Source organism: Grampus griseus (assembly GCF_964374135.1).
Source record: "Grampus griseus genome assembly, chromosome: 8".
Classification (NCBI taxonomy): domain Eukaryota; kingdom Metazoa; phylum Chordata; class Mammalia; order Artiodactyla; family Delphinidae; genus Grampus; species Grampus griseus.
Window position 1 is genome coordinate 14,425,707 of NC_139002.1, and position 20,388 is coordinate 14,446,094.

Consider the following 20,388-nt stretch of genomic DNA (forward strand, 5'->3'; position numbering starts at 1 on the left):
AAGTCAAAGGGATCTATCTGCCGTTTGCAGACGCTGTTCCCTAAGCCTGGAAAGCTCTCTCACGGCAAATGATCTACTTTTTCTCTCTCAAGGCCCAAATGCCACCTGGTCTCCAGGAGAAGAAAAAGCCCCCTTTGCAGAGAACCTTTTATACCATGCTTCTCACATTGTGTGGTTACCATTTCCCCAGGCTGCGGGGCTGTGAGTAGGGCCAGCTACACCTTAGCTGTTTCTCCATCAGCTCCCAGCACCTCAGGTTCCGTGCTTGTGCGTGGGGGGACGCCTGAGGCAGGTACCACCCCAGGGTCTCAGAGCACTGCTGTTCTCTCCCCTTCCTACAGAAGGTGCCACCCCCTCCCCACGCCCTGCCCCCCATGGGACCCTGGCTCCTTCCCTGCACGCTCGGCCTTGGGTCATGTGTGACGAGGCCTCACACCTGGCTGGCTCATACACTGTTGGATAGTTTCCAGCTTAGTGGAGGCCAAGGCGCGGGCCTCCTCTGCAAAGCGGCGGTGTCCCTCATCGGTCAGCTTCCAGAGGCAGGATCGGGGCCGTGTGCTGACGCCACCCTGCATGCTGACCGGCACTTTCTCAAAGCTGTCTCGGAAACAGAGATTGTGACGCACGGTATTCTTCCAGCCTTCAGGAGCCGTCCGGAAAAAGGGGAAATGCTGTCTGCAGACAGGGAGGAATAGTAAGGAGAGGTGTGGTCTCTCTGGGAGATGCCTTACCCTGGAGAATGTTCTCCCCGGGGGCCAGGAGCCTCAGCCCTTCTCTCACGTCGGAGAAGGGCAAGCTGGCCCACGACGCATCCTGCCGACTAAGCATGTGTCAGACCTCCACCTGGCGCAGTGCTTGTGCAGAGCCTCACCTTAAAGACCCAGTTCACTGCCCCCACTCCCTGGCTCGCTTTCCTCCCTCCCTCCGAGGGCTCAGGAGTTTGACTTGCAACAGGAACAGAGCAGAAATCAGGCCAACAAGCTCCTGTCAGAGGAATCCTGGTCAAGGAGGACGCCTCTTGAGGATTAATACTCTGCGACTCTTCTGATAACAGAGGGAAAAGTTCCGAGAAACTCATCATACTCATGGGTACCCGACTCTCAAAGCTCAACGTAAATCCCTTCTCAGCCCGGCTTCCCCGGGTCCTTGGGGAACAGGCTGTGCCAGGCAGTTCAGTCCAAAGGGAAGGCATGTGAGAAACTGTTGGGGAAACCAGATTTTATACTGGGTGTTCTTGAGAGGGAAGATGGGAGAATTTATGACCTGGGTGATTTTATGTTAAGGAACTAAGGTATAAAAAGGGTGGAGTTTCTTAGATGTGAAAGGGGGTGGGGTGACTATCTTTCTGTCTATGTGAGGTGTGGACACACAGTCGGGGGCAACCCAGAACCAGTGCCTGGGAAAGGAGAAGCATCCTCTCAGACCCAGATGGGGGAACTGAAGCAGCAGCCCAGGGCCTGGAAGGTATCAGAGCAGGGCCCTGCCCCCTCCCTTCGCCCTCCTCACAGGGCCCCCGGCACATACCGAGTGAAACTGTAGATCTGTTGCACGTTGAGGCCACAGGGGGAACTGTTTCTTAATGCCAATGCAATTAGGTGGAAGTAATTGAGAGGGGGCCGGGACCACAGCCCCCCCTCCTGGCTGTTGGCTTGCCGAAGCCTCCGACTCTGGAGGGGGGCCCTTTTGTGAGGGGACGGGAGAGCCACAGAGGAGCTGTCATCCTGGTCCTCAGCCTCCTTCTCTTCTGTGAGCTAGAGGAGTACAGAGTAGGAACTGGTCCTGACTCCACAGCCTCTACTCCAGGGGTGCAGTGGCAGGAAGGGGTGGTGGTCTAGGGCCACCATCTGGGCTTCTCCCCAACCCAGGGGCACAGCTAATTTCTGAACCCATTAACCCTTCGTTAACCCTAAGAAAACAGAACTCTCTGCTGCATCATCCCTGTGCCCACCCTGCCTACATCCCAAGTCCATCCCACAGCCCAGAAATCCCTACCTCCCGGTTGCTGTTGGAAGAGGCAAACCGCTTCCGAGGGGGATACTGGTCTCCAGAAAGTGATGGTGACTCCACCACTGTGGCCTGTGGGCATTTGGCAAAGTCCTCTTCTTTTGGGGGTGGCTGAGGGGAAGGGACTATGCTTGTCAGATTCTTCCCCTTACTGGGTTCTCGGACCTCCAGCTTTCCAGGGGGGAACACGATGTTGGGGTCTACCCACATCCACAGGTTGGGCTCGAAATCTGGACCTGTGCAGAGAAAAAGGAGATTGAGGGCCATAGGTCATGGGCTTTGGGTGTCCCGCCCAGGCCACAGGGCCATGTCAGAGAACTCACTCCCATCTACTCACCATCTTTATCAGGGTTGGGTTTTTTTTCCAGAGGTAGTTTTGGTGGCTCAACTATTCGGAGTTTATATCTGGCAACTAGCAAAAAGAAAAGAAGTGAGTCAAAACATCCTAGGATTTTCATTTCGGCCCCTTGAAGCTTCCCTGGGAGGTGGCTATGGGCCCTGCCTGGGAAGTTACGATGCCATATTCTACTGGTTTCCCCTTATCTCTCTGACCTTTTAATTCTCCTCTGCATTCTTCTCTTCTCACCCCACATTACGGCCCCTAAACCATCTCATTAATGCCTGTTACTTTAGTCAGTCACCATCTATAAACTCAAGGCTTACAAATCTTTATCTCTAGCCCAGACTTCTCTGCTAGCCCTTAACTAGAACTGCCCATGGGATAACCCACAGGCATTTTGAACAACATTTCTAAAACTCAACTGCATTTTCCTGCTCTTGCTCCTGCATTCCTTGTTTCAGCATATGGCCCCATCTAACCAGCTGTCCAGGCTAGATACTTGGAAATCATTCTTTTTTTTTGCGGTACGCGGGCCTCTTACTGTTGTGGCCTCTCCCGTTGTGGAGCACAGGCTCCGGACGCGCAGGCGCAGCGGCCATGGATCACGGGCCCAGCCGCTCCGCGCATGTGGGATCTTCCCGGACCGGGGCACGAACCCGCGTCCCCTGCATCGGCAGGCGGACTCTCAACCACTGCGCCACCAGAGAAGCTTTTCTCCATTTTTTAATTGAAGTATAGTTGATTTACAATGTGTTCGTTTCAGGTGTACAGCAAAGTGATTCAGTTTTATACACACACACACACACACACACAAGCATATATATACACATATTCTTTTTCAGATTCTTTTCCATTGTAGGTTATTACAAGATATTGAACATAGTTCCCTGTGCTCTACAGTAGGCCCTTGTTGGTTATCTATTTTATGTACAGTAGTGTGTATCTGTTAATCCCAAACTCCTCATTTATCCCCCCACGCCCCCCCCCACTTCCCCTTTGGTCACCATAAGTTTGTTTTCTGTGTCCATGAGTGGAAATCATTCTTGACTCCTCTTTCCCGTACAGCCACACCCAATCAATCACCAAGTTCTACCATCCTAGTCCGAGCCTATAACCTAAAAGGTCTGCTTATCTTCTTTTCTTTAACTTACCGTATTGCAGTTTGAGTGATCTTCCCAAAATGTTAATCCAATCATGCCACCCTTCAGTGTAAAACCTTTTGATGGCTTTCCATTGCCTTTGGGCCAAATGTAAATTCCTGAGATAGTCTACAAGGCCCTGGCTCCTCATCAGTGTTGAGTCATTCCTCCCAGGCTCTCCACCCATCTCCAACAGACCACATCTAGATCCTCTGCCTTCCCATAAGCTGTTCCCTTTGCTGGAAACACTCTTCCCTCTTCCTGCTTGCCTAGTTAATTGCTACTCACCCATCAGGTCTCTGTTTAAACCTCTCTCTGAAGCAGGCCTTCTCTGACTACCTGTCCAAACACTCCCATAGCACACATTTTATTGTAACTACCTGCTTAGTGTCTATCTCCAGGTCTGTCTCCTTCACTGCCTAGTGCATGGGAGGAGCTCAACTTAACTGGATGAATGAATACATGGTGGGCTTAGAGTAAATCAGGTATATATTAGAGCTAGCTGCTCGACATGAAGCTGGCTTCTGGTCCAGTTAGGGGGAACTATCATTGTCCCCATGAGTGTCGTCATATTACAGATGAATCTAGGTTTTTGTCTGGAAAATGATGATATACTTATTAGAGAGCTCAGTAATTAGAAAGGATGCCCATTACATCGTTAATGTTCAACACAGTATTCTAAAAAGGAAAAAGTAGTAAGAGATATAAGAAAGAAAAAGGCCAAACTATAATTATTTACAGAAAAAAACATAGATTAACAGAAAACCATACAAAATCGATATATAAATTATTAGAACCAATAAGAGTCCAGCAAGTTTGCTGGATATAAGACCAACATACTAATCACCACTGTTCCTCTATACCAGCATTAAGAAACTGGAAAATATTTTTTTTTTCAAAAAGGTGCTGTTCACAATAGCAACCAAAGTTATAATGTATCTAGGGGTTAACTCATCAAAGAATGGACCTTTATGTGAAAAAGATGTACCTACTACTTAAGGACCTAAAAAACTTCAATAAACAAAGACATATAATACATACTATAAAGATGCCAATTATCCTCAAATTAACCTATACATTTAATGCAGATATTATAACACATAAAGATTGAAAGGTGAGCTTCCCTGGTGGCGCGGTGGTTGAGAGTCTGCCTGCCGATGCAGGGGACACGGGTTCGTGCCCCGGTCCGGGAAGATCCCACATGCCGTGGAGCGGCTGGGCCCGTGAGCCATGGCCGCTGAGCCTGCACGTCCGGAGCCTGTGCTCCGCAGCGGGAGAGGCCACAACAGTGAGGGGCCCGCGTACCACACACACAAAAAAAAGATTGAAAGCTTCTGCACAGTAAAACTCACAAGGGAAAAAAAAAATCAATAGACAATAAACCAGAAAAAAAATCATTTCCAGAACTCTCAATTCTCTGATAGACAGCTCCTACAAATCAAAAAATAAAGGCTAAGACAAATCTATACATGGGTAAGATACGAATCAGTATTCAGAAGGAGGGGCTACCTGAAGATGCTGAGCCTTACTAGTAATAGGAACACAATAAAAGAATGATATAATACTTTACATCAAACTGACAAGAATTATAAAAAGAGGTAATACCAAGTGTTGGCAAAGATGCAGTGAAATAGGATCCTTTATTACATCTGAATAGCAACTGGTGCTGGTGAAGAATAATCAGGCAGCACTACAATTTACTGTCTAATCCTGGGTGTGTCTATTCAAGTTAATAGAAGAATTTATATACTAATTTTCATTGCTACCATCATCTACCAAATTCTCGGCCACTCCCCCTCATTTAGAGGAATTTAGTTCCTGGCTCACTGTCACTAGTGCTACTCCTGCCTTAAATCTTGGCTATTTCAATAGATACATAGATGATTATCCTAATAACCTGGGCTCTAGTTTCTTGAACTCTTCTCCTCCCAGAATTCTGCCTTCCAACCTAATGTAGACAGTCCTCACTGTCATAACCTAAACCAATAACTGCAACCTCTCCATAACCTCATTTTTGCACCATGTAAAAATGCACCACCTCCTCTTTCCAGCCATCTCTTTTGATACCAACTGATAACCCCAATCCATTGATCTATGGCTTTGGAGCACTTGTTTGGTTGGATTTAATCAGGGTGTGGTTTGGCCAAGCAAGTGTTCCAAAGCCATAGAGAGCCAAAGGAGTCAACGGTGTATGCAAGAGAGTGAGCCTGTTTGGGGGATTCCAGGTTAGTTACAGAGAGGACATCCCCTCTAACTCTGCTCTTTGAGAGCAGGGGAAGGGTGATGGGATCAACAGATGGGTGATCTCAGTGGGATCAAAGGATAGTGCCTCTGTCCATCTCCCTCCCCTGCTCTCTCTGACACAGGTGGCCCCATGCCTCCTCAAGGACAGTGTATGAAATTTATTTTGGCCTCGGGAGGCTTGTGGGATCTTAGTTTCCTAACCAGGGAGCAGTGAAAGTGCCAAGTCCTAATCATTGGACGGCCAGGGAATTCCTGTCTCCTCTCTTTTCTGTTATAAATTTCTGTCTCTGGACCATTATCATCATTCAAATATGCTGTTAATTCTCTCATCTTGTTAAAAACAAGAACTTCTTTTGTCCCCACTTTCTGTGCCAGGCCACTACTCCATATTTTTGCTTTCCTTTGAGGAAGAACTCCTCGAAAGAAGTGCCTGTACTTTGTCTCCACTTCCTCTCCCTTCCACACTTAAACCCTTGCCAATCAGTCTTTCTTCTCCACCACTCCACCAAAACCACTATGATCAAGGCTGCACTCCACCAAAACCATATAATCAAGGCTCTGCTTTGCTAAATCCAATAGTCAGCCCACCTCTGACCTGATCTCTCACAGCGGTGTTCCTGTCCTGTGACCACTCCTTCTTTGAAACACTTTCTTCACTTGGTTTCCAGGAAACCACAATACCAGTTTTGATTCTTAATGGTCATTTCCTCAGTTTTTTTTTTGGTTTATCTCCTCTCCAATCTCTTTAGAATGGAATGCCCCCCAGGGCTCATCCTTGGTTCTTCTCTATTCTCACCCCTTAAATGCCAGGCATGTACCAAAGACTCTCAAAATTTATATCTGCATACCTCTCTCCAGAATTGCAGACTTATATATCCACCAGCTTACTCAACATTTCTACTTGGATATCTAAAAAATATCTCAAACTCAGAGTGTTCAGAACAGAACTCCTGATTTTCCTCCCTAAATATCCTATCAGGAGCTTACCCCATCTCACTACAAGAAAACTCCATCCTTGCACTTGACCAGCCAAAAACTCTGGAGGAGTCATCCTCTAATCTCTCTTTTTTACACCATACATCCAATCCATCAAGCGAATCCACCTGGTTCTACCTTCTCACCACATCCTCTGCCACCACCCTGGTGGTGCAGTCTGCCATCGGCTCTTGTCTGGATTACTACAGTAGCCTCCTAACTAGTCTCCTGGCTTCCCAGTCGCTCTACATTTACAGTGTACCCTCAACCCAGCAGCCACAGTGATCTTTTCAGACTATAGATCATTCAGGATCAGCTACATAATTTGCAGGGCCCAGTGCAAAAGGAAAATGTGGGCCTCCTTGTTCAAAAATTATTAAAAATCTTAAGACAGTGATAGCAGGACGTTAAACCAAGTATAGGCACACTATGCAATAGCACAGGTCACTCACTAAGCTGGCGATCATGTCACTCCTCTGTTCCAAACCTTTCAACCATGCTGCATCTTACTTGGAATCAACCCTAACGCCCTCAAAGGGGAAGACGGCTCTTCCTGATCTCCGCTCCACGACCCACACCCTCTGAACTCTCCTCTTCATTTACTTTGATCCAGCCTCACTGGCCTCTTTACCAGTTCCTCCAGACATATTCCTGAGGGTTTCTACACTGGCTATTTTTTCTGCCTGGGAAACTTTTCCTCTAAGTATCCTCCGGCTCACTATCTCACCTCCTTCAACTCTGCTCTTCTCATATGTTCCCAATGAAGACCAACCCTCATATACAATGTTCCCAATGAAGACCAACCCTATTTAAAACTGTAGCTGCCACCACCTCCCAGCCCCCATTCCTGAGCCCTCTTACCATGTCCTTTTTCCCCCCATCTCAGTTATCACCTTATAACATACCATTTATTTGTTTGTTTGTTTGTTTATTTATTTATTTTGATGTGGATTGCCTGTGTGGCCCCAGTAGAATGTCAGCTCCATGAAGACTTGTCTGTTTTGTTCATGATGTATCACATGAGTGTCCAGAACAGTGCCTGGCAAATTGGAGGTGCTCAATAAATAGTTCTTGAATCAGTGAAGATACAAGAATGTTTGTCAGCATTACTTATGGTTGCAAAGAGTTCCAATGGAGTTTTGTCTCCATCAGTAAGGAGAATTAAAATGCAAAAAGTAATGTATGCAGATGATAGATTACCACACAGCAATCAGAAATGATGAATCAGGGCTTCCCTGGTGGCGCAGTGGTTGGGAGTCTGCCTGCCGATGCAGGGGACACGGGTTCGTGCCCCGGTCCGGGAAGACCCCACATGCCGCGGAGCAGCTGGGCCCGTGAGCCACGGCCGCTGAGCCTGCGCGACCGGAGCCTGTGCTCCGCAGCGGGAGAGGCCACAACAGTGAGAGGCCCGCGTACCGGAAAAAAAAAAGTTGAACCAGATTTGCATTTAGCAACTGAAATAACTCTCAAAAACAATTTGAATGAGGAAAAAAAAAAAGCAATGAGTTTATGTAAATTAAGGTCACCTATAAAAGCAAAATAATGCTAAACAGTTTTCAAAGATACACCTATCTAAAGACATTAAATGGATTAGGGTTGATACATGGGAGTGTGGGAGGTGACAAAAGTGGGTGGGGATTGAATGAGTTAATCCAAGTACTTTGCCCAAACAGATGGCAATCATGTACCATGAATGTAGGAGGTGATTACCTCAAATCTCAACACTTGAGGACCAAACAAAAAAAGTTTTTAAAAGACAACGGTCAACTATCCATTCAGCAAATATTGAGCACCTCTAGGTGTCAGACAATGTATTAAGAGGTGGTATACAGCCACGAACAAAACCGATTTTAAAAAGATTTTAAGAGAAAGATGAACGAAAACGTAGTGTGCCCCGATGGCGTAGGCGCCACGGAGAAAAGGCCGAGAAGAGGCCTAGAAAGTTCTGGGATTTAGCCGGGGCGGGTGGGGTAGGATTGAAAGGCCGTGTTCAGGCAGGACCCCTGCCCTCCCTGGGCTTTCCATCGAGGCGGGGACTTCATTGCCCGGAAAAAGTTGGGGCGGGGTGGGAGCTCCAGAGCTCAACAAAGGGGGCGCGGGGCCCCGAACGCGACATAGTCACGGGGCTCGCGGGGGCGAGTGGCGAGCAAGTCAAAGGCCAGGGAGCTTCCGGCCCGGCGCGCCCACGAGCCTCCGACCATCCGCGGCGCGCCCATCCCCCACGACCCCCCTCTCGGACACTCACGGTTTTGTTCCGCTAAGGGCAGGTGCGTAGTGGTGAAGGCCAGAAAGCACTCGTTCCCCATGTCCCAGTCCAGCAATCCCGGGACCTGGCCATGGAGGCTGGCCCAGAAGTCTAGGTGCTGGAGCTTCAGGTCCACGATTAGCTAGAGGAGGGAGAGCCGGCACAGGGTGGGAGAGTCTGGAGAGACTGAGGCTGAGGCCTGGGAGGCACTTCCTCAAATACCCGCGCTCTGATTGACTTGGGTCGGAGCCCGCTCAGGTGTGCCCAGTCCAGCTGACACCCTTGTTCTCGAGCCTCCACGGAGTGCTTCTTGCCACGTCTTTCTGCAAGCCCCCCCCCACGCCGCTTTCATTTGGGAACCTTGGGGGTCCAGAAGGGAGGTACCCCAGGCCCTCTTTCCCCTCTACATTTGCACCAAGCTCTTTTATTTAGTAAATCAGTCTACCATTGAAGAATGATCCCGTGGTGGTATTCATAGCTACTTTCTAGAAGTGTGGAAGATTTCATGGTTTATCCAAGGTTACATCTGTAAGTACATGGTGGAGATAGGATTAAATGGTGATTTTTTTTATTATTTTATTTTTTTGAATGGTGATATTTAAATTTTGTTTTTCATAATTTCAAATTTACAGAAAAGTCCCAAGAATACTATAAAAAAATCCAGTATACCTAAATCCTGTAACTCACCAATTACTAACATTTCATCACATTTTTGCTTTTGTCTCCATGTATGTAAGACATACATTATTTTTTCTGAACTGTTTGAGAGTAATTTGCAGACGTCATGTCCCTTTACCCACAAATACTTCAGTGTGTGTTTCCTAAAAACATGGATGTTGACTTACATAACCAGAAAATCAGAAACAAGAAAATCATCAAAATTTAACAATGATTCAATACTACGTTTAATATACACATTCTATTCAGATTTCACCAATTGTCCCAATAGTGTCCTTTATTTAATTTGTTTTCTGGTCTAGAATCCAATTCAGGATCATGCAGGGCATTTAATATTTATGTCTCTTTAGTCTCTAATCTGGAGCAGTTTCTCAGACTTTTATTTATTTCTTTATTTTTAATTTTTTTTTGAATTTTATTTATTTAGTTTTTATACAGCAGGTTCTTATTAGTTATCTATTTTATACATATTAGAGTATACATGTCAATTCCAATCTCCCAATTCATCCCACCACCCTCCCACCAGACTTTTAAATCTTTCATAACATTTACATTTTTGAAGAGCACAGGCCATTTATTTTGTAGAATGTCCCTAATTTCCTCATAATTAGATTATGTGTTTTTGGCAACAATACCAGAGAAGTGATGTTGTTTCCTTCTTAGTACATCACATCAAGAGGCCCATGATGTCAGTTTGACTCATTATTTGTGGTATCCATCATGTTTCTCAACTGTGAAGTTACCTTTTTTTCTTTTGTAATTAGTAAGCAATTTGTGGGGAGATACTTTAAAGTGATCTAAAATACTGTTTCTCATCAAGTTTGGACCCACAGATTCTAGCGTCTATTTACGATTCTTGCCTAAATCAATCATTACTATCATGGACTTGAAATGATGATTTTTATTTATTTATTTATTTTTGACTGTGGGATCTTAGTTCCCCAACCAGGGATTGAACCCGGGGCCACCATAACGAAAGCACTGAGTCCTAACCACTGGACCGCCAGGGAATTCCCTGATTTTTCTAAATCAATCATTCCATCTCCATTTATCTAGTTGGCATTCTATTGTAAAGAAGAGCTTTTCCTTATCTCATTTTGTTTATTTGTTATCAGTATGGACTCAAAGGATCGATTCTTTTTTTTTTCCCAAAGGATTGATTCTTATTTTACAGAGTGGATCATAATTCAGTACTGTAATTATTTGTTTTAATTCTTAAATTGTTCAGATTTGGCCAGAGGGTGAGGCAGCCCCCTCTGGTTCCTTTGTGCATACTGGGTTTTCCCATCAGAGCTCATCCACCCTATACTGTGTTGCCTGTTGCTTGTCTACTAGACCAGATTTTTAAAAAAATAATTTATTTATTTATCTTTGGCTTCGTTGGGTCTTTGTTTCTGCACATGGGCTTTCTCTAGTTGTGGCGAGCGGGGGCTACTCTTCGTTGTGGTGCGCGGGCTTCTCATTGCTGTGGCTTCTCTTGTTGCGGAGCACGGGCTCTAGGCGTGCGGGCTTCAGTAGTTGCAGCACACGGGCTTAGTTGCTCTGTGGCATGTGGGATCTTCCTGGACCAAGGCTTGAATCTGTGTCCCCTGCACTGGCAGGTGGATTCTTACCCACCAAGCCACCAGGAAAGTCCCAACCAGAAATTTTGAGAGTAGTACCTGGTGCATAGGAGACCCTCAATAAATATTGTTTTAACTATGGTGAAAACAACAGCTTTCTTTTAAAAAACTTAGTGGGACTCTACCTTTAATATCAATAATAACAATAACTTTTATGACAATTTACCTAATTATAAAAATAATACATGTTTGATACATAAAACTTGGAAGTATAGAAAGCACAAAGAAAAAACAATAAAATAAAAATCATTCTTGTTATCAACCAGAGATAATAATTAATTACATTCTCATGTATATTATTCCAATCTTTTTCCTTATGAGTGTTTCATTTTTGTCTTATAAAAAATGTTATTGTAATACATCCACCCTTTTGTAGCCCTTTTTATTTATTTTTTATTTTTATTTAGTTTTCCTTTTATTTATTTTTTAGGCTATACTGTGTGGCATGCGGTATATTAATTCCCCAACCAGGGATCAAACCTATGCCGCCTGCGTTGGGAGCACAGAGTCTTAACCACTGGAGTGCCAGGGAAGTAAGTCCCCTATAGCCCTTTTTTGGTTGTTGTTGAATTTTATTTTATTTATTTATTTTTTGTACGGCAGGTTCTTATTAGTTATCTTTTTTTTTTTTTAGTTATCTATTTTATACATATTAGTGTATATATGTCAATCCCAATCTCCCAGTTCATCACACCCCCACCCCCACCCCCATAGCCCTTTTAAAATTAGTGTATCGGGCTTCCTTGGTGGCGCAGTGGTTGAGAGTCCGCCTGCCGATGCAGGGGACGGGGGTTCGTGCCCCGGTCTGGGAAGATCCCACATGCCGCGGAGCGGCTGGGCCCGTGAGCCATGGCCGTTGAGCCTGCGCGTCCGGAGCCTGTGCTCCGCAACGGGAGAGGCCACAGCAGTGAGAGGCCCACATACCGCAAAAAAAAAAAAAAAGCTAAGTTAGTGTTCGTGGAATTAATAGATATTGTTGTTCTTCTCTTCCATTGCCTCCCTCTCCCGGGCTCCTGGATTACTCTAGAAAGGGATCATTAGACCATTGTTCCAGCATCTTCTAACTCTGTGTCATTTTTTATTGTTTTTGCAGAATTTTTGGCACTTTCCTAGCCCCCGCCTTCTCTTCAGGGGCTTGTTAATTCATTCTTTCGTTCCCTTATTCAACAATATTTATTGAGTATCCACTGTGTCCCAGGCACCGCAAAGGTACTATAGGCCCTTGGGAGCAAAGCGACAACTCCCAGGGAACATAAAGTCTGGTGGGGAGACAAGTGAATAATCACATAAACATAATAATAAACATAGTAATGCTATGAAAGATGGGATAGGAGAACCCAACCTAATGGGGGGTGGAGGTCAGAGAAGGCTTCCCTGGGGAAGCTGGCTTAACTATGCAAATAGAATGGAGTGGGCGTGGGGGCAGTCTTCAGAGCAGCCTGGGCTTAAGGAATAGTCTGTGCAAAGGCGCCGAAGCAAGAGGAAACACAGGACATTAGAAGGCACACGGTGAGAGCCAGAGGGGCAGTTAGGGGAGAGACCCAGGGCTGTCTTTGAAGGTCACCTCAAAGTTTTTGGTCTTTACCCTAAGAGCAAGGGAAAGATCCTTAGAAGGAATATATGTTGGCGAGGACACAAGTGAATGAGGATGAGCCCTCCCCGTCTTTTCCCTCCGTTACCCCGCAGTAGCACTCTTGCCCCCTCCGGCAGGGTTCTTCTACCTCTGCTCTCTCTTCCTAGAGACTCTTTCGCCTATTTTCCACTCCCCTTGCCCCCAGCACCCTGTCCTTGGGTCTCACCCTAGTGGCCCTCTGTCTTTTCCTGGTCAGAGCCTCTCTTTCCCCCAGCGCTTCCCCTTGCCCTGCTGGTCCCCACAAAGGCCCTCAGGGCCCCACGTGATGCACCAGCCTCAGCCTCACCCCCACCCCAGGCCCCTGCTTGGGTGGCCTGCTCTGGAAGGTGCAAAACCCACAGCCCAGGTATGAGTCTGAGAACCCTGACTCTTGGATTCTTTTTTATTTTTAATTAATTAATTTATTTATGGCTGTGTTGGGTCTTTGTTGCTGCTCACGGGCTTTCTCTAGTTGTGTCGAGCGGGGGCTACTCTTCATTGTGGTGCGCGGGCTTCTCATTGCAGTGGCTTCTCTCGTTGTGGAGCACGGGCTCTAAGCACACGGGCATCAGTAGTTGTGGCTCGCGGGCTCAGTAGTTGTGGCTCGCGGGCCCAGTAGTTGTGCCTCACAGGCTTAGTGGCTCCGTGGCATGTGGGATCCTCCCAGACCAGAGCTCAAACCCGTGTCCCCTGCATTGGCAGGAAGATTCTTAACCACTGCACCACCAGGGAAGTCCCTGACTCTTGGATTCTTATCCCATCCACCCCTTCCTGCCTCCTGGGAAAAGCAGCTTTGGGGTTCCAGGGCAGAGAGAGGACTGGGAGCAGCTGCAGCCTGGACACAGATTCTGTAGGTTCACCCCGAAGTGGAGCGCGTTGAAGAGAAACACACACAGCAACATGGCATCAGGTTTTATTGTAGGAACTAAATTCACTGAGGGAAGGAAAAATTCCTGTCTGTCAGGGGTAGGGATTGGTTAAAGAGGTGAAATGGGAGGAAAACCAATTCTGACACGAGTGGGATGAGGGGAATAATAGGGAGTGTTGGGCCAAGGTGAGGCCTTAGGGGACAAGGAGGGGGACAGAGGGAGGAAAGGGCTGCAGTGGAGAGGGGGCAGGGAGGGGAGTTGATGGCACCAGAGGAGCCAGAGCCTGGCACCTGTGGCCTGGGAGCAGGCAGTCTTTTCAGCAGAGGAGACAGGAGCAAAAGCAGGGCCCTGAGCTGGGGGAATGGACTTGGACTTCCTGGAGGAGCCTGCTGCCTGGTGCTGTCCTCCTCACTTTTGGGCACCCAGTGCCAGGGCGATGATGAAGCCCAGAACCAGCAGGAACATGGCTACAGAGAGCAGCACCGTGATGACCACCATGCCCCCCGTCCGGGCCATTCCCAGCCCAATAGATTCTGCCTTCCTTCCTGTCAGAAGAGAGGAGGGAGGCCGTTGTGGTCAGGGGCGGCCCCCATCCTTCCCAAGGCTCCCAGCCTAGTCCCTCATCCATTCATCCAACCAGCCATCCCTTCAGTCATTTATTCACCCAACCAACCAACGACTCGTTGGAGGGATCCAGACATCCATCAAAAACACATTTACGAAGCATCTCCTGTGTCAGGCACTGAGGATACAGAAATTAATCAGACACAGTCGCTACCCACAAAGTTTAGCGGTGCGGCCAGATGAGTCAACAGCCACTTAAAATGCCAAGGGCTCAGTGTGAAGGTAGAGGTAAGCAAAGGAGCTAAGGGAGCACAGGGAGGGGCAGCTGCGGGACGGGGTGGGAGGGGCCTGGAAAGCCTTTGGGGGCCCTGAGATGTTACTTACGAGGAAGTGTGGACATTGGGACCTCTCTACTGGACTCAGTGGATGCCCCCTTCGTCACTAGGTAGGAAATGCTTTTGTGGTGAGATTTGGGGTAGAGAGGAGAGAATCCTCAGTGAGTATCTGGGACTTAGGGTAAGAGGGAGCCCAGGCCTCCCCCTTCACAGCTATGCCTCCTGTTGTGCCCAGGAGAGGTGCATTCTTGACCCCTTTAGCTGTGCCCTCACTCTCCCCCATGCTGACCACCTCCCACAACCAACACCAAAGTCAGGACCCAGCTTCTCTTCCTGTAGGCCCTCCCACAGATGCCCCAGGCCAGGGTCCGGTACTTACTAGTATTTGGTTCCTGGTACTAGGTTTGTCATCTGGTACGCGCTGAGCCGGGTGACCGTGAAGCCAGACCCACTGTCCACCACGCTCACCAGCTCCCTGCGTCCGCGGCATGGAGGCATCACGAAGCTAGATTTAACCACTGGGCAGGAAATTGGGGGTGTGAGGCAGGGTCAAGTTTCTGGAGACCCCAAGGAGAAGGGCAGTATTTAGAGTATGGGTGGCCCAAGAAGGGGGTCAATAGGAAGGGATGAGTGGGAGGAGGGATGCCGGGTGTCCTGGGAAGGGATCTCTGGGGACTAGGGTATGCCTGGGAGTGGGTAGCAGACCTTTGCTGTCATTGGCTCTCCGGACCATCAGTGTGGCATTGCCCCCTGTGAGGTGACAGGGGGGCAGGGCAACTAGCAGGCTTTCCGTCAGCGCTGGGGACAGCAGACCAGAGAGACTTGAGATGTTGAAGTCGGCTGGGGGGCAAGGAGGGGATACAGGTGAGGATCAATCCCCCTCTCATCAATAGATCTGCCCCCCACCCCTGGAGGTCCTCTCTAAGGATGAAGAGTCCTATTCTGCAGTGCGTTTGCAGAACACGAGTCTTTTGCCTATGCGACCACCAGGTGGCAGGCTTGAGCTGCAGAAGCTAGGTGCTCCACCAAGCCGCTAGACCCTGGGTGCCAGGAGCGGGCAGAGCCCAACCCCACCCATATCCATAGCCTTGGACTCTTCCCCACACCTCCCTGCCTCCTGGATCTGGGACCAGGAGTGTGCCCTGGGCCCCAGTGACTGATGCCTGGTCACTGCCATCACCAGTCCCCCAACCCCAACTGGCCAGACCAGCCCTCTTTGAGAGCCCTGGAAGGCACAGTCCCTCCTCTCCAGACCCCTGAGCCCCTCCCCACCCCGGCCAGAGATGGTAGAAACCTGCAGCCCTGGGGGCCAGGACAGCCAGCAGAATCAGGATCAAGGACAAGGTCCGGACAGGCAGCGGAGATGCCATAGCTGGGAGCTGGGGTGGGTGCTGGCAGGCTGTGGCTTCCTAAGGAAAGTGCGGCCCTCCCCCGGGGTTTCTGATTTTGTCCTGGGGGTAGGAGGGGCTAGAGGGGAATCCTGTCCAACCTGCCCCTTGGACCCTACAGCCTCAGGGGAGGCCCCCAGACAGGTTTTTCAGGATGGGGAGCTAACCCTCAGGCCAAGAAGGGGGAGGCCCTGGCTGGATCTTGGTGGTTTAGTCACCTGCAGAGGGGCAGGGTAACTAAGGTGGGGGGAGGAAAACCCCTTCTTCTGGGGCACCCACGTATAAGGGCGTGAGTGTCCCTGCCTCACGTGCATCTGGAGCCCAGCCTGTAGAGGACCGTTCCCCTCAGGTGGTGCGGGGCTCTTCCTAGGAGGACGACAAGTTCTGAGTTTGCCCTGGTGTGCAGGGAGAGGAGAATAACCCTGAGGGGCTCCTGAAAGGGCCTTGGTTGGGTAGGAATGGGAGAGAAGCTGAGAGAAACAGGTAGTAGGGGGTGGGGGCAGCAGAGCCAGGGGTTCCAGTTCTTGGCATCCACTGAGGCCCAGGCCCTGAGCTCTGCGAGAGGCAGAGGGGTGTGGGTGCCCGGGAGCGCACAGGGCTTCCCATTCTTCTGGAGAGTGGGACCAAGGATGCCGGGGAGGACTTCCAGTGTTCGGAGAGGTGGGCACTGACCCACCCAGTGGGGGTGGGGGTGGGCACAGTCAGCCTTGGTCAGCAACCTTTGTGAACTGTTTGAGAGTAAAGAAGAGAGAGAGGGGTTTCCCTGGCGGCGCAGTGGTTAAGAATCCGCCTGCCAATGCAGGGGACACGGGTTCGAGCCCCGGTCCGGGAAGATCCCACATGCCGCGGAGCAACTAGGCCCGTGCGCCACAACTACTGAGCCCGCGAGCCACAACTACTGAAGCCCGCATGCCTAGAGCCCGTGCTCTGCAACAAGAGAAGCCACCGCACTGAGAAGCCCACACACCACAACAAAGAGTAGACCCTGCTCACCGCCACTAGAGAAAGCCCCCACACAGCAACGAAGACCCAATGCAGCCAAAAATAAATAAAATAAATAAATTAAAAATAAATAAATAGGGGCTTCCCTGGTGGCGCAGTGGTTGAGAGTCCGCCTGCCGATGCAGGGGACGTGGGTTCGTGCCCCGGTCCGGGAGGATCCCACATGCCGCGGAGCAGCTGGGCCCATGAACCACGGCCGCTGAGCCTGCGCGTCCGGAGCCTGTGCTCCGCAACGGGAGAGGCCACAACAGTGAGAGGCCCGCGTACCGCAAAAATAATAATAATAATAAATAAATAAATAAATAAATAAAATAAATATAAAAGAAGAGAGACCTGGTAGGAGAAAATGAAAAAGAGACACAACTTCTCTGATGGCACCATCAGCGTTAGAGAGACGTGAAGGAGGAATTGTGAGTGGAGAGAAGACAAGAGGAGAAGGCACCTACCCTGAGCCCCAGGCAGGGTCTTTGGTTGCTCCACACTTACCCTCACAGCCATCCTGGGTGGTAGATGTCATTGGCTACCTTTTGTGGATGTGGAAACTGAGACTCAGCAGCAGAACCACTTGTGGAACATGGAATACTTTGTCAGGAGAGGTCGTAGACCTCCTCAGAGAGTGTTATGTGTGTCTTTCTGCTCCAGGAGCCACTCTAGCTTCCCCAGTCCTGGAAGAGGGCCGGGGTCCTGGTAGGGAAGTAAGGGGCCGGTGGGGTTGTGTCCTTACCCCCACGGTGGGAAGGTAGGCTCAAGGCCTGGGGTGTGAGCAGGCGGTGACAATAAAGATAGGACTCATGGACCCAAGCAGAGTAGGAGGGCCTCAGACCAGCGCTTCTCCAAATTTAATGTGCATATGAATCACCGGGGATCTTGTTAAGATGCAGTTTCTGATTCAGTGGGTCTGAGATGGAGCCTGAAATTCTGCATTTCTAACGAGCTTCCAGGTAACGTTGATTGATGCTAGTCTGGGAGACCCACACTTTGAGTCGCCAGATGCTCTGTATTGCCTCCCCCCTCCCACACACACGCTCTGGATCCTGTGATGGAGATCAGGAGCAGGTGTTTTTCCCCAGTCTCCCAGGACAGGCTGCCTTTGGGTGAAGAACTGAATCCTGTTTTTCCTGCACCTTGGCTTTTGTCCCCTTTTAGATCAGATCTTATCATCGTTCTACAAACTGAAAGAGGATCTTTTGCACATTGAGAACTTTGGAGAGCGGGAACAGACTAAATGGTGGAATTCCAGGGGTGAAGGATCTTCTTAGTACTCTTCAAATCCCATCACCAACTGGGAGGATGTTTACACTTGGGCTTGGAAGAGACTCCTTCCCATTTCAGTCACAAACCAGGAGGAGAAAGGAGAAGAGGTTGGGTTTATTGCACAGTGCGTCGTGTTGGGTCCACTCCTAAGCCCCCATCCCCATCTGAAATTATGAGGGGGATGGAGTTGGGTAGGGGAGGGCAGAGCTCTGACCAGATTTTAAAAGGATAAGAGGGGCCTGTGCCTTTAAACCCTCCTTTCTCCCTCCAATCCCCCCCCTTCCCCACCCCTGGCCCTCCCCAGGTTTCTGGAGGAGCTGAGAGTTGCGTCTTCTCCCTGCCCTGCCGAGCTGCTCACTGGCTGCTCTGGAGGCTGTGCTTTGCGGTCTCCATGGAAACCATTAGTTGCTAAGCAACTGGAGCATCATCTGTGCTGAGCGCTCGCATCTAATTATCCCATCATAGCAGCCGAGAAGGGTTTGGGGAGCTGAGAGAAGGGGGAGCTCAAGCGCAGGAGCAAGAGGATAACTCTTTTAGCAGAGCAGATTCATTGACAACGCTGAAGTCATTTAAAGCCACAGCACCCTCTTCCTCTGGAGGATTTCCTCATGGCTTGGAGAAAGGGAACCAGGGCCACAAATGCCTGGAGTCTCTCTCTTGGACCCACTCTTTCTAGGCTGTCTCCCCCTTGGATTCTTGATTCTCAACTCACTCAAGTTCCCTCCCCTGCCTCCTTCCTTCCAAATCCCCTAGTCAAGACAACAGACATTTATTAAATACCAGTTATGTCCCTGGAACTGTGCTAAGCACCAGGGATATGAAGGTAAGATAAAATTTTGCCCTCAAGGAGCTCCTGATCTCTCTATTCTGCCACAAAGATTAGCTCCTAAAACAGAACTACTCTTTCTAAACTGTGGTTCTTCCTTTCTTTCTTCCTTCCTTCCTTCCTTCTTTCTTTTTAAATTGAACTATGGTAGTTTTGCAACCAAAAGAGCTCAGATCAGAACTCAGGCCTGTCTGATATACTTAATGGTTCTCCTTCCCTAATGCCACTCTTCTGCTTCCCAGTCAATTAGAACATGTCCCCTTGGTTCCATGGGCATGTCAACTTCTGATGGGGACTACTGTCCTGTTGAGGAGTGATACCATATGACTTTAGGTGAGTTACTTTGAACCTTAATTTTCTCACCTGTAAAATGGGAAGACTCAGTCTTTCCCATCTATCTAGTAAGATATGACAGGTGTAAATATGCTCTAAAATAAAGGTGCAGAAGGAATGTTGAGATCATTGTCAGAATCTGTAGGAGCAGACTGGGGGAAACCCTGGCGACTTGGACCTGGGGGTAAGATGCAGTGCTCACCAAATGTTGTTCTGGTGGGAAATGTCAGAGCCTCTATCCTTGAGATACTAGGCTGGAAAAAGCTGTGAGAGTAAGAAAATCTCAGTTGTTCAGTGATGGAAGACAACTGGATGCTTCTTTATTTTTTTCTAATGTTGCCTATGATACAACCACTTGCCTCAAATCTTCCAGTTTTCTGACCTTGGCTGAGTTACCTACATAACTACTCTGAGCTGCAGTTTCCTCTTCTGTAGAAAGGGTATAAAGTCTGTCTCACCAGGATACTATGACTATCGCTCAAGCTAATTTATTTAAGAGTGCCTAGCACAGTATCTAGTTCAATTAATATTAATTTAAGTAATTTATCTTATCCTCTCCTTTTTATTAACCCTTGGTGCAGATGAAGACTAGAGGCTCAGAGGCAATAAATAATGTTCCCAAGGTCACAGAGTGAGCAAGAAATGAGGTGGGTTAGAATTCAGAATGTGTTTTCCAACCATGTCATTGAAGCACAGGGAGATGGTTGGGCAGGAAAGTTAGTCTGAGAGGGGAGAGTGATTGAGAGGTGGACAAGCTGCTCCTTGGATACCACAAATGCCACAGGGGTACTAGGCATGCAGGAACTGCCTTCTCACACACTTATTCATTCAGTAAACATTTGTCGAACAACTCCTCTATGGTGGGTACTGTGCTAGGTGATGAGATACAGAGATAACAAGACACAATTCCTGTTCTCAAGTTGCTGAATTTTGGAGAGTTTCAGAGTTAGCCTTCCTA

The 20,388-nt window shown here is 48.6% G+C and overlaps 2 protein-coding genes across 2 annotated transcripts; both read right to left on the bottom strand.

The window, feature by feature from the left end:
- Window positions 1-413: 413 nt before the first annotated feature.
- Window positions 414-9,008, bottom strand: FOXR1 (forkhead box R1; the record flags this gene model as incomplete). Its single annotated transcript, XM_082659288.1, has 5 exons — window positions 414-675; window positions 1,525-1,751; window positions 1,993-2,240; window positions 2,342-2,416; window positions 8,948-9,008. 5 exons carry the CDS (start codon window positions 9,006-9,008, stop codon window positions 414-416), a joined length of 873 nt encoding a protein of 290 aa, XP_082515414.1.
- Window positions 9,009-14,136: 5,128 nt separating this feature from the next.
- UPK2 (uroplakin 2) lies at window positions 14,137-15,997 on the bottom strand (the record flags this gene model as incomplete). Its single annotated transcript, XM_082659889.1, has 5 exons — window positions 14,137-14,273; window positions 14,677-14,747; window positions 15,007-15,145; window positions 15,333-15,467; window positions 15,922-15,997. The coding sequence occupies 5 exons, from the start codon at window positions 15,995-15,997 to the stop codon at window positions 14,137-14,139; spliced, it is 558 nt and encodes a 185-aa protein (XP_082516015.1).
- Between the last annotated feature and the right edge of the window lie 4,391 nt (window positions 15,998-20,388).